General features: G+C 41.5%; 1 protein-coding gene across 10 annotated transcripts in view; it reads right to left on the reverse strand.

Annotated features, from left to right (window-relative positions):
• Positions 1 to 13,065, reverse strand: part of NFATC1 (nuclear factor of activated T cells 1) — a 120,279-nt gene that overhangs the window by 59,116 nt on the left and 48,098 nt on the right. For all 10 annotated transcript variants that reach the window (XM_040547385.1, XM_040547383.1, XM_040547381.1 and 7 more), the window contains exons 5-6: positions 11,026 to 11,198; positions 8,180 to 8,320 (exon numbers count right to left, since the gene is read on the reverse strand). In XM_040547385.1, the coding sequence (XP_040403319.1) occupies positions 8,180 to 8,320; positions 11,026 to 11,198 (314 nt within the window). The remainder of the gene's footprint in view (positions 1 to 8,179; positions 8,321 to 11,025; positions 11,199 to 13,065) is intronic.

A 13,065-nucleotide genomic window follows, 5' to 3' on the forward strand; every position in this document is an offset into this window, starting at 1 on the left:
TACTACTCACTCATCTTAGATACAAGTTTGATCCAAACATTTTCAATTCTTCCCTCTTGATTATTTTTAAGACACAAACTCTACACTTTATCTATGTGGCTACAACTACTCATCTTCCAGAGACACCTCATTATGGCAACTCATTGTGACTTTTTAGCGGAGTCCAAACAGTAAACTTTTGAACGGCATTTTGATTTTTCCATCTCATTGTCCCCCTTCTTTGGTTCCTCTTGTCCAAAAAGGTCAGGCTCAATCTTAGAGGTCAGAGAGTGTAATAACTGTGGAGAATTTGTGTTGCTGTAATGTGGTGAAGGGATGAGGGGTGGAATGTGTGTAAATTGTCCACTGTTGTCAGTGTTGTGATGATGTTACGCTGATTTTGGTGTGGGCAAATTTTTGTTAATGTAAATGAAGTTTGTGAAGATTGCGTGATGAATGTATGAGAGCTGGGGTTGTTCAGCCTGGAGAAGAGAAGGCGCTGTGGAGACCTTATAGCAACCTTCCCATACTTAAAGGAGAGATAGGGAGGGACTCTTTGTCAGGGAGTGTAGTGATAGGACAAGGGGTAATGGCTTTAAACTAAAAGAGGGTAGGTTTATATTAGATATAAGGAAGACATTGTTTAATCTGAGGGTGGTGAGGCACTGGCACGGGTTGCCCAGAGAAGCTGTGGATGCCCCATCCCTGGAGATGTTCAAGGCCATGATGGATGGGGCTTTGGGCAGTGTGATCTAGTGGAAGGTGTCCCTGCCCATAGAAGAAGAGTTGGAACTAGATGATCTTTAAGGTCCCTTCCAACCCAAACCATTCTATGATTCTAAGGTTTAATATACATAATAATCCCTGATTATCTGCCTTGACATCAGCTTCCTTGCAGCAAGGCACATCTTGGAAATGTCTTATCTCTATTCCTCTCCTAAATGTCATTGTACTTTTTTCCACATTGCTCTTGAAGGTGTAATCTTACTCCTTCAGCAGACCAAAAAGGGACATGCTACTCTTCCTTCACTTCTCTTCCCTGTTCTTCCTGTGATGCCCACGCAAGACTTGAAACAACTTTTGACAAGCAGTCAGGAAAGGAACAGGACAGAATAAATAGTGCTTTAGCAAAAGTTGTAGACAATCTCTACAAAAACTAGGCATTTTGTACATATCACCTTGTACTGGGGTTATAAGGCAAGGTGTTAGCAGTGGAGCAATGCAGTGGTGGCCTCTGTGGGAAATGGCCAGGGGCTGTCCCACGTGGACACAGCCAGTTCAAGCTGGCTCTGCAATAGACCCATTGCTGGCCAAAGCTGAGCCAGTCAGCAACACTGATGGTGCCTTGACGATAACATTGAAGAAAGGATGAAAAACACTGCACAGCAGCTTTGAGAAAAAGGAGTGAGGAAAATTTGAGAGAAACAACCCTGAAGACACCAAATCCAGAGAATAAGGAAGGGGAAGAGGTGATCCAGGTGCCAGAGGAGAGATTTCTTTGCAGTGCATGGAGGAGATGATGGTGAAGCAGGTTGTCCGATTCTCTTGTTGCAGCCCATGAAAGATCACAGCAGAGCAGACACCCACACTGTGGATTTGACAGCCAATGCAGGAAAAACATCCTGGCAAGACCTGCAGCCTGTGCTGGAGTAGTCTTTCCTTTAAAGACTGTACCCTGTAGAAAGGACCCATGCTGGAACAGATCTTGAAGAACTGCAGTACATGGGAAGTACCCATGTTGCGGCAGTTTGTGAAGGACTGTATCCTGTGGGAGTGAATCCATGCTGAAGCAAAGGAAAAGTGTGAGGAGGAAGGAGCAGCAAAGATGAAGTGTTATGGCCTGACAGCAACTACCATTCCCCATCCCCCTGTGCTGCTCAAGAGGGGAAGATGGGGGAAGGTGTTTTTCAGTTCTGTCTTTGTTTCTTATTATCCTATTTTACTTTTAATTGGCAATAAATTAAATGAAATTAATTCTCACCAAAGTGAGTTTGTTTTGCCAGTAACTGGTTAGTGAACTCCATGTCTTTATCCTGACCCACAAACTTTTTCATCTTATTTTCTCCCCCTGTCCTTTTGAGGAGTAGGAGGAGTGAGAGAGCAGCACGGTGGGTGCCTGGCAGCCAGCCAAGGTTAACACCCCAGCCACACTCCTTTCCTCTATTATCTTTAGGCAGACTCTGAGCTTTCTGGGTAAGGGTTGTGAATTCCTGTGTGTTTGGACAGAGGGTCCTACTGGAACTGTAACAACTATCTGAAATCTTGTGGTAGTTATAAATGTTCAGAGACAGCTTTGATTGCACAGATGCAGCTGCTTGAAGCCACTTAATTTGGCAAACACATGAAATAATAAACTTCAAGCAGCTGTAGGTTCTGTAATAATTGAAAATTCACAGGATTACTCAGACAAATTACTTTTACCTAGAGACCTTATGCTTATTCCTTATTTCTCTGTTGTCCACGGTAAGTATCTGTGATTGACTGATCTTGTCCCTAACTATGAGAACAACACCCAGGACGAGGCTTGCTGCCGCTGATACCATCTCATGCGTATGGCTGCAGTCCCACTCTGTCGTCGCCATTCCTTAGACTAAACAGCCAGGAAAAACTGAAACGTGCTAACATTTCCTACAAGCTACATCATTGCTTCTGCGTGCGCGTGAAAGGGTTCCACCATAAAGTGACTCTGCCATTTGATGATACTATTCACCCAAGGCTATCTATTTCTGGGCAATGGCCAGAAACCCTTTCAGCTATCAATACATCTCTAGGAAATAGGTTCAAATGACCTTCACATGAACTCCATGCTCCCAACTCGTATGCCTTTGAAGTTTTCAGTTTATCTAGTTTCCAGAATTTTTAACCTCGCTGCACATGAGTCAGTGCATAACTGCTCACTGCCAACTGGAACATGTGTCCTGAACTTGGAAAAACAGACAGATAAAGACAAAATTATGTAGTATCTGTCCATCTGACTAAAGGGGAAAGGGAGTTTTGCCACTTGCTTATTTATTATGTGAGCTACAGTATGATTACCAGTGTGAAACTTGACCCCTTTTGGCCAGTTGCCCCCCAAACTGTGACTGCTACTGGCAATGGAAAGAGCAATGGAAAGATCTCTGAGAATGTAAGATCTTTTACCAAATGGAGTTCTGCCAAGACTCAGGTCACCCGTCTCCCCATCACATCACATCACGTCAAAACAGACTCTAAGCCCTGAGTTCCAAAGTACAGCTGAGTCAAACCAAAAAGCCCACATGCTTCCCCAACACATCCGTTCCATCCACATGCCACTCAAGTGTTTCGGAACATACTATTTTCCAGAACTTTTTGTAAGTTCTCTGGAACTTAAAATACTGCACTTGAGGATCTACCATGCAACAGAGTAACTTTTGCTCCCACAGCATACAGGAACTAGAATTGAATTTCTCAGCTGTGCTCCAAGACTCCAAACTGACATTTGTACCTTAAAGCAGCAACTGATTGATCACCATCTTTGACAGAGACAGTGAAATTTCAGAGGAACAAAAAACCTGTGAAATGCTTGAGTTGACACTTAAATTCATCTGGCTTTTTTCTTTTCCATATTACATTTACTTTGTGCAAATATTTGGCTGACCAAACTTGACCACTTCTAACGGGGGAAACTTCAAGTTTTCCTATCTGAAATACTAACAGAGAAGAATGATTTCCTTTGGCATACATACCAAAAATTTGGTGATTTCACCCAGCTATCTCTCATCTATTCCAGCATAATTATTACCATGCTACATCAGCATCTTTATGTTCTAAGAGCAAAACCTGTTCCAGCAGGGAAGATTAATAGTTTTGATAGAAAAATCCATTTAACAAAAATAAAAATGACAGCAGAATGAACAATTTGAAGCAATAACTAAATCTGAAAATCTGTTTAGCTTTTTGAAAATACCCATAAACAGGAGAAAATTACTGGTGGAAATGTTGTTTAGGTGCTGTTTACTTCTCTGTCTTTCATGACATTGAGTTTCAAATGCTTTGGGTGCAATAGCTGGGATATTATGCAATTAGGTTAGAGGTGGTAGGATCACTGTTGATTTGAAGGGTGAGTAATTAGCAACATGTTCAAAGCCACTGAAGTCCATAAGCCAGGAGTTATTCACGGATACAACATTAAAAAATAGTGAAATCTATTAACACCCATCAAAATGAGTGATGCATCTTCAAGGAGTGACATTTGTCATGAGGACTTTCAAATGCATCCGCTTTGACCAGGACAAAATGGCCATCAACATTAACAACACAGAAACAGAATTTCAAAGCCAGTGTTATTAGAGAAACTAAACCTGTAGTGAAGTTGGGTGTTACATTTCTACCTTTTTGCTCTTTAAAACTCCTGCACTGAGCTCTGGTCACTAATTACAAAACCCAAGTGGGTGTGGTGCTCTAATTTAACAAGTGGAAGCTCAATTGAATGATAGCTAATAATAGTATACCAAATAATCATTTCTTTCCATAGATCACAATTTGCTAATAATGAAGATTGCAGTCATTTTAACTTGATCTCTTAGGTATGTCTTGACTTGGCCAAATCAGCGAAGTCCAGAAATACTTGAGCTAGCTCTAGTGCTAAAATCATTCTAGCTATAAGAACAAAGAGCGACTTTTGCGCTAACTGGGTAAGTTAACCCCTTCAGATCTTAGTGTGAGACTAAGATCTAAATCCCAAAGTACCTTGGGCAACACTACAATGTCCTAGAAGGAAGGACATGGGTATGTGCCCGGAAGATATACCCGTAATTTCACTATGCTTTGGTGCTTGGGATACTTGCTTTGAGTCTCATTAATCAATTTACATTTGTCAATTACAAGAAGCATTTTATTGTGAACTGAAATAAAGACAAACTGTGATTTTTCCACTGCACTTAGTTTTATAGATCACTAATAATCTGATACACTAGGAGCTAGCAGTCTGGTTACTTCTATCAGTATTTTTTTTCTGCTTTATGTTCAATAACTAAAGTTACTTTTCAAAAATACATTTGAAAACAGATAGATAATATATGTAGAAGTTGTTACAACAACAACAAAAGGTAACTGCCAGATACATAGTCCTTAAAACATAGTCTTCAAACATCTTTGCATTTTTTTTTTATCTTCCCTTAAGATTTATGTTGCCTGATACATCTAGAACCTAGAAATTACATAAAAAGCTTTGAAAAGATAGGTAAATAAAACTGTGTCATTTATAATAACCCCAGATCATGATCTGTGCTTTTTCAGGTGAGTGTGGTGGGCAGAAAACACTTTGTTGCTCCTACCCAAACACCTCCTCCCATAGCTGACAAACATCAAATTCGTTGCATTCATTTTTGTAACCAAAATGCACACCTTGCCTCAGAGCAAATACCAGCATACAGACATCAAGGGTCTTTGTTATTAGTATGCTGCAGATGTGTATTTTTGTATTTCAGAAAGTGCTAATGCTTCTGACGACAAACAGATTTCTATTGCATGTCCTACATCTAGCACCCAACAACTGTGACACACAGACTCACAAGACACTTGAAAATTAGGAAGAGAAAAGCAAAGAGAGACAGAAACTGAAAGAAGATAACAATTATTAGTGTAATTTGCAAGAGACAAGGTCATTGTGGGATTCTCCTCAGTCTAAGGAGATTCTGCATTTAAAAGTGCAAATCTCTTAAAGTACATTCAGCATTTACATCTTCACTATCACTAGGTTTCTTGGAGGGTTGTTTTATACCATCGTTCATCACTGGAAAATACAGCCTGATGTGCAAACAGTAAAACATTGACCAAAATCATCCTGTAAAATAAGGACTCATTTCAACACATGAGAATTCCTTTACAGTACTGCAAGAAGCTTGAGCAAATTTTAGTCTACTTCTGAAAAGACTCATTACTTGCCCAGATGTGTGTCCTCTGCCTCAGCACTGTACTACATTATGAGGGGTTCTCCTTTCAGAGGAGTTCCTCACAGCTCGCCTTTCACTGTCCTTTCAGAACGCCTTCACCTTGCAGCTGCCTAGTTTCTGCTCTGTGTGACACGGTGTTGCACTGATGGAAAGTATATTTTACCTTTTCACTTCTTCGCTGAGAAGAAGCCGGTAAGGGGTTAAACTGAAAGTACTGTGTCCTGCCTCCCCAGCTCAAGGATTAATTTGATCATTCTTCAGGGATTCCCTCTTGTATGAGTCACTGTTAAGACAGACTCCCCACTCAAGGAGGCCAGGATAATGCCATTCCTCCAGAGATTACAACAGCTGAGGGCTAGCCCTGAAGACTGAGAGCTTGGGACTCATGCTTGGAAAAACATTCAGCATACCACAATGCGCTCAGCAGACTTAAAGAAATTATTCAGACAGAAGGAAAAAAAAAAAAGGAACCAAAAGCCAAACAAAAAGTGTTCTCAAGCTCTCTGCATTAACCAATTAAGTATGCAGACTAGCATGAATTAGACGAGCTCACAGAGACTTGCCTCCTAGCTTGGGGACTCTGCCTAAATAAGGACTGAAGACATGAGATCTTGTAGTATAGTGCTTACATTTTCTATAAAGGATATTTTCTCCTTATGAGTGCAATTATTCCTGTGATCCTTTACTTTGTAATAGCTGTATTTGGCTGTTACCCACTAGGAACGTGATTAACATTTCGAATTCAAAAACAAAAGCAGCAACAGAGGCAAAACTAATGAACGTCTCCAGCTAATCACAGAAGTTCATAACCAGCTTTCTAAAAGAAAGAGGAACTATGCTGCTGTTCCTTCTCTAGGCCTATTTTCATAGACATGGAATAGCTGAAGGGGAAAGAAACACTCTTGCATTTTCAGAAGTGAAGGTTGGTAATGCTTTTTCATTTCTCATTAGGGTAACTCTGCCCCGAAATTGAGCTGGAGCTTTCTCTCACTCAGACAATGATGCACCATGCTTGTTTGTTTCAAATGCATCAAGCTGTGTTAGGCAATGTAGCAGACAACTCATCACAGAGGCCCTAGAAATTGCTCAGTTGGGATTCACCAGCGAAATTCCTTTTTGAGCCATTCCTCGTGACACAATTGCCTTATGAATCAGTAGCTGGGCAGCTGGGAGACTAATGTAGGCTGGGCAGTTCCTGAAGATGCTTTCAACTATAAAGGCTCAGCCTCTGTCAGTGTACTTCCTCCATGCAGCAGGCACCACCCTGCAACTGCACCAAATCTGCTGTGATACCACTAAAACTAGGCAGGCACAGCTTCAGATCAGATCCGTACTAGTGACTTAATGATTACTCTCCACTGACTGGCTCCTGCAGTGTTTCCAACCACTTCATGTCCAGGGTCAGGGGGAAGCATCCACGGAGATCTCCGACAATGCTTTTGTGTAGAGGAGACACTCCTGCATGGGTCCATCATATGACTCCGTGCACCCAAGCAGTTCACCCCCTGGGTTTTTGAGAGCGATGGGCAAAGCCTTTGATCATTTCCTTCCTCATCAGCACACCCAGAATGCAACTACACACTTCATTTACATACAACCGGCATTTCTCACAATTTTTAAAAAATGTTGCATATATGTGTATGTTTCCTCTATCTGCATGCTGCCTTTGTGCAGTCTCACATTCGTTTTCTTGAGGGAGATACGATACCAAGTCAGGACCCTGCCAGGAAACTCCGCTCGTTCCCTGGGAACTGAGTGGGCACCCTGGGAGAGGGTCTCTGCTCGCAGGGAGGCCCGACAGGGCGCGCTGTCACAGCCGGAGGAGCGCCCAAGACGCTTTAAAGTTCAGGGGGGGTTTTCAGCCAGCAGCTGAGGAATCCACGGTGTGAGCCAGCGCCACGGAAACCCTTTCCAAAACAAGACTCAAAACTGCCCTTAACTATCTCATTTCAGAGCCTGACTCAGGCTCACAGCCTGCACCCCGCTGCAGGGGTGCACACACGAGTGACGGCGTGTGACACACACACCTCTGGCCCGAACCTGCGTGACAGCCCGGGGGGGGTCCCGAGGGGGACCCGGCTGCCCAAGGCTGCCACCACCCTGCCGGGGGTCCCACCGGGGGTCCTGACAGCCCACGACTGTCTGCCTGCCACTGCACCTGCTGCAGGGTGGGTGAAACATTCAGAAGAAAATGTGACCACAGCGATGATGCTGTCCCCATTTGACCGAGATTTTAAAACGGGGGGAAAAAAAGGGAGATGGGAATCTAGTTTGAAAAGGCATACCTGGTGCTTTCTCCACAAAGATGACTTTGGAGTCTTGCAGAAAGTTATGGCCAGTCAGGATCATTTTTTTCCCTCCAATAACAGGAAAGCTGTCGGTGCTTTGCTTCTCCACCAGAGGCAGTTCTTGGGCAGATCTTTGAGCTGGAAAGTTATAAGAAAAAAAAAAAAAAGGCAACCACAAACACAAACACACACACAAAAATTAAATACTGCATCAGTGAGAGCCTTAATGCTTACAGTCCTTACCCTTGTAAGATAAACTGAGTTTGATATAGAAAAGGTTTGCAGGAAACACGTTTGGTTTTCAAGTACCTTGGTCATAAGCTGTCAAATATAGAAGTACAATTCAAAAGGCTGACAAAAAAAAAAACACAAACAACCAAAAAAACCCAACAAGCTGTTTAAAACTTACCTTGATCTGTACTGTACCAAAAAGCATATTTTTTGTTTTTGTTTATTTATTTTTATTTTTAATTAAATTATTTTTAAAAATATTTGTTTAAAATTATTTATTTTTAAATAAACACTTTATTTAAAATAAATTTTAAAATAAATAAATAAAATTTAAAATTCTGTCTCTGAGACATAAAATAATGCTTTGTCTATCGCATATACGCCATGTGCTTACAAGGCACGAGAACAAGACCATCCATGTCCAAAATGCATTTCAGTCACTACAACTGTGTTTTCAATTCTTCAAATTGTCTTTCACTGGAAACCATGGGCCTCACAGTACAGCAAAAGTTCACAGCTTAGAAAGCCTATTTCACCCCCAACTGCAACACAGAGTGAACATGGCTGTACTTCAAGGGATGACGTGACATTTTATCCAGCTTACATGGTTCCTCCCGGTGTCACATGCACTAAGAGATGCATGAAAATTTTGGCACCAGCTTATTCCACATTCTGCACTGGAAATAACACTAGCACTTTTTTTTTTTCTTTCTCCTTTTTTTCTGCTCCTTTGAGGAGGCATGTACCATACTTTTGCTCATTACACAGTCCTCAAAACTTCAAGTCACTGATACAAATCCAATCATCTTTATATTTATCAGCCTCCTGAGCTTGGCATATTTGGATGGGCAGTTCAGGGTGTATTCAAACTGTAGCCTTATCCTGCTATATAGTAGTTGAAAAAGTCTCATGAGCTTCAACAGCAGCAGGATGAAACCATGACTCCTCTTTTTTTTTTTTTTTTTTTTGCTTTGCTTGTTAACCCAGAACTTGCCCTTGAATAAGAGTTTAGCTTGAAAATGAAAAAAAGGGAAAATTATTCATCTCATACATATCCTGGTCAGAAGACAGAGCTTTATGCCTGTCTACCTGTTACAGGTATGGAGGCTTTAGTATTCTTCAGAATAACATTATAATATTTTAATGTGTGATAAGATATAAGATCCCTTCCCACCAACAACACTCATTTGTCTGTTTAAATGAATGACTGTGAAGGAGGGAAACTATAACTGTTGATATAACAGCACTATCCTTTCCTACATTTGACTCTTGCAGAATTGGACTACTGGAGTGGCAGCAGTGCTACCACACACAAAAGGATGGAGTACTGTCACTGATCTGAAAGTCACTGTCTTTGCTAGAGGAATGCAGAGATCCTCTTTCCTGTAGCTTCTCTATTAACAATCCATGAAAAAGCACCATGCTTCCAAGAGACCAAATTTTGACATGCTCCAAGACTATCCAGACACATCATATGGGATTTCAGCCTGGCAACGATGCAGGGACAAGCATGGGTATAGCCCCCCAGCATCTGCTGAGCTGAGGGATGGTTGAGCTTTCTTCCCCATCCCCTGCACTCCCAGTCCCCAGAGCTCACCTCCCACATACCTCCTGGACACGAAGTTGTTCCCTGCCCTGGCTGCATCAGAAAGATCCACTTCATCAAAATCAACTCCCCATAGGGCAGAAAGCAACTGGAGGTGCGTCAAGGATAGTAGCCTGAGGGAGGACGGCCTTCCCTCAAGGGGAAGTGAGGAGCAGCCAGGGGCTGGCATGCACTGCAGTTCATACCCCTCGGGATGTGTATGGAGTGGGAGGACTGCTACAAATTGCATGCTGGTTTAGTGGGACAAACGGATGTAGCCAGGGAGGGCTATACCAATGAATAAGCATCTGGCCTTTTGTCTCCTTATCTGAATCAAAAAAAATTAAAAACCTTTGTCTGTCCATCCAGGTGACCAAAACAGCAATGGCAGATAGACTGAAATTCAGTTTTCACCACTTATGCAGGAGTGTTAAAACTACACGAAGCTAATTGATTTTGTTTTGTGTATGCACACGTGGCAGGCTGAGGAGGCTTACGGATCAAGAATGGTATAGGTGTCTTTGGAGCATGCACCAGTGTATCTGATAAAAAGCAGTCTGGTCAATCAAAGAGACCCCAGTACGGAAACTTGCTTTCTGGAGGTTTTCTGAAGCCACAGGCAGCTTGTACCAATGTGTCAGCTGTAGTGTATTGCTAGCTCCTCATCAAAGAGTTAGGGTTTTGTTTGCTGGTTTTTTGCTTTATGTTTGGGAGAGAGAGAGTGACTAGGACATGATAGCTGTTTTCCAGAACTACAAGTCCTGTCAGGTCTACCATTAGTTGAACAGCACTCTATTTTTGTTTCAAGTGCATTCTTCCCTATAAAAAGATAAATGCACAAAGCGACACATTTTTTCTAAGACAAAGGTATCTTGTTTTCAATATAAAATTTGTGGTTTTGAAAAGCAGAGCAAGGTCCACCGATTAGACAGGTACAGCAAAACCAACGTTTTGCATGTCGGTGGACAAAGGCTGCATGTTGGGTGGCGCAATAGCTGGCAGGAGAAAGATGTCTGTTGTTACTTACAGCACTCGATGGGGTTGGAAGCTACTTGCAGAGAGAGGGTCCTCCCATTGGACTGCGGGATGTGAACTCGGAAGACCAACCGCACGCGTGTGTTCTTCCGCCCAATGTCCGTTTCTCCCTTCCGCAGCTCAATGTCAGAGTTTCTGAGCTTTAATATTCCAGCACAGTCGATGCTATCCAAAAGGAAACACAGAGCAATTCAATTCATTTCAAGCAGACTTCAGAAAGACACAAGCGTGCAGTTTCCTCCTCTCCTGTACATCTTTCTTAAAATTATGTGCCAGACACAGCCCCATGACCAGGCTAAAGGGAGCAGACTTCATGAAGTCCAGTACTTACATCCAGAAGTAGCTTAGTTCAGGTTATCAACATTAATGCATACTAGCTGCAGTTAAGCACACAAATTTAGGATGTTACTTCAATTGCCAAATGAAATAATCTAAAAGATCCTCCCTCCCCAACACACCCTGTAAGGATGGAGCTTACAGATTAACTGAAGACCAAAGAAATAGCGAGATTAAGGAAGTCCATGGGATGCGACAGTAGTACACAAAGCGTTACTAACCTAGAATGCAGGCATACTTACCTGTTACAGCTAATTTGGATAAAAATATCCCATGATTTTTATTCTAGGGCAAAGTCCTGAAAACGCTTATTAATGAGCATAGCTCTCACTGAGTCTGTCCTACTGTCAACATGTTTGTATTTGAATGAACTGGAAGGACTCCCAAGCTGAGAATGGAGCTGAAGCTCTGAATGAAAAAAACTAAATCCAGGGTTCTCTCTCCACATTAGGAAACCCTCTTTTTTTTTTTTTTTTTTTTTTTGTCATCGAGAACTCTTACTATTTAAGACCTCTCTTGCTCCTATTTTTTAGTTTTGGTTTTCTTGTGGATGAGTCAGAATTTTTGTCAAAGCAAATTCCAATAGAGGAAGTTCACAGAACAAAAGATATATAAACACACACACTCAAAAACCCACTGCAAAAATACGTCTGCTTTGGCCACGGCTACAAAGCCCACATGGCAATTTCTTCTGGGTACTGGTCTCTGGCATGCATTTTATTGCATTGAATATGCATAGTTTAATTTCATTTTGCATTCAAAGAGTTTAACTCCCCCTCTAGACCTTTGAAGCTCTGTTCTAAAGTAAACTGCAAACAAGAACTATGGTAGCCTGGTTTTGACATGCATTTTTTCTAAAGTATGGATCTCAGAGTAACAAAAAGGTCCTTGCTGATACGATCATAGGAACTAATAAATGTATTAAAGCTTCTCAATATTAGCAGAGGAAGCCAGAAGAATTATGAAATATTTGTACATATGTCAAAATTCTACACATATTAGTTCAGACTCTATAAGATTCAGAAGAGACAAAGCACGTAAATTTAGACTTGCAAGGTCATGGATATTAAAATCTGAAATCAATAGGAGTAGTTAAATATGCAAAAGTTAAAATGTTCTGATGAGCTTCAGTGTTTTGCTGAATCAAGGCCTAAATACACAAAGTATCTGTGAGAAAAGTCTTTGGCTCTAAATTTCGATTCATTGTTAGCACTACATGAGGTTTCAGACTACTGACATGTAAGGCGTATATATGCCAAAGCATTGTTTGTGGTTCTTGAGAGAACTCTACTATGATCTGGCATGCGTGTCATAAAAATATTCAGCTTGGCTCCGGAATTGTGTGACTCCAGAACTGTGTGACTACCTTTACTCTACAGAGAAGATGATAGAAACAGTAATAATGTTCCCAGGCGGCCAAAAATGTTATTCACTCCGGATAAAAAAAAAGGCCAAATAAATTTTTTGTGGGTACAAATTGGTGAAATTTCAATAACCTCAATGGATCTGTGCCAACTTACAATGACAGAAAATGAGGCCAATTATTTTGCTGGTTTGTCATGACTTTAAACACAATGAAGTGACAGAGGTCCTCAGTTCTTGAGTGATCACCCTAATTCTGGCTGGGAAAGCAGTTAACCACATTCTAGCTCTTCTATTTACATGATGAACTCTAGTGCATGTTGTACATGACACT

The sequence above is a fragment of the Cygnus olor genome, chromosome 2 (assembly GCF_009769625.2).
Source record: "Cygnus olor isolate bCygOlo1 chromosome 2, bCygOlo1.pri.v2, whole genome shotgun sequence".
Lineage (NCBI taxonomy): Eukaryota > Metazoa > Chordata > Aves > Anseriformes > Anatidae > Cygnus > Cygnus olor.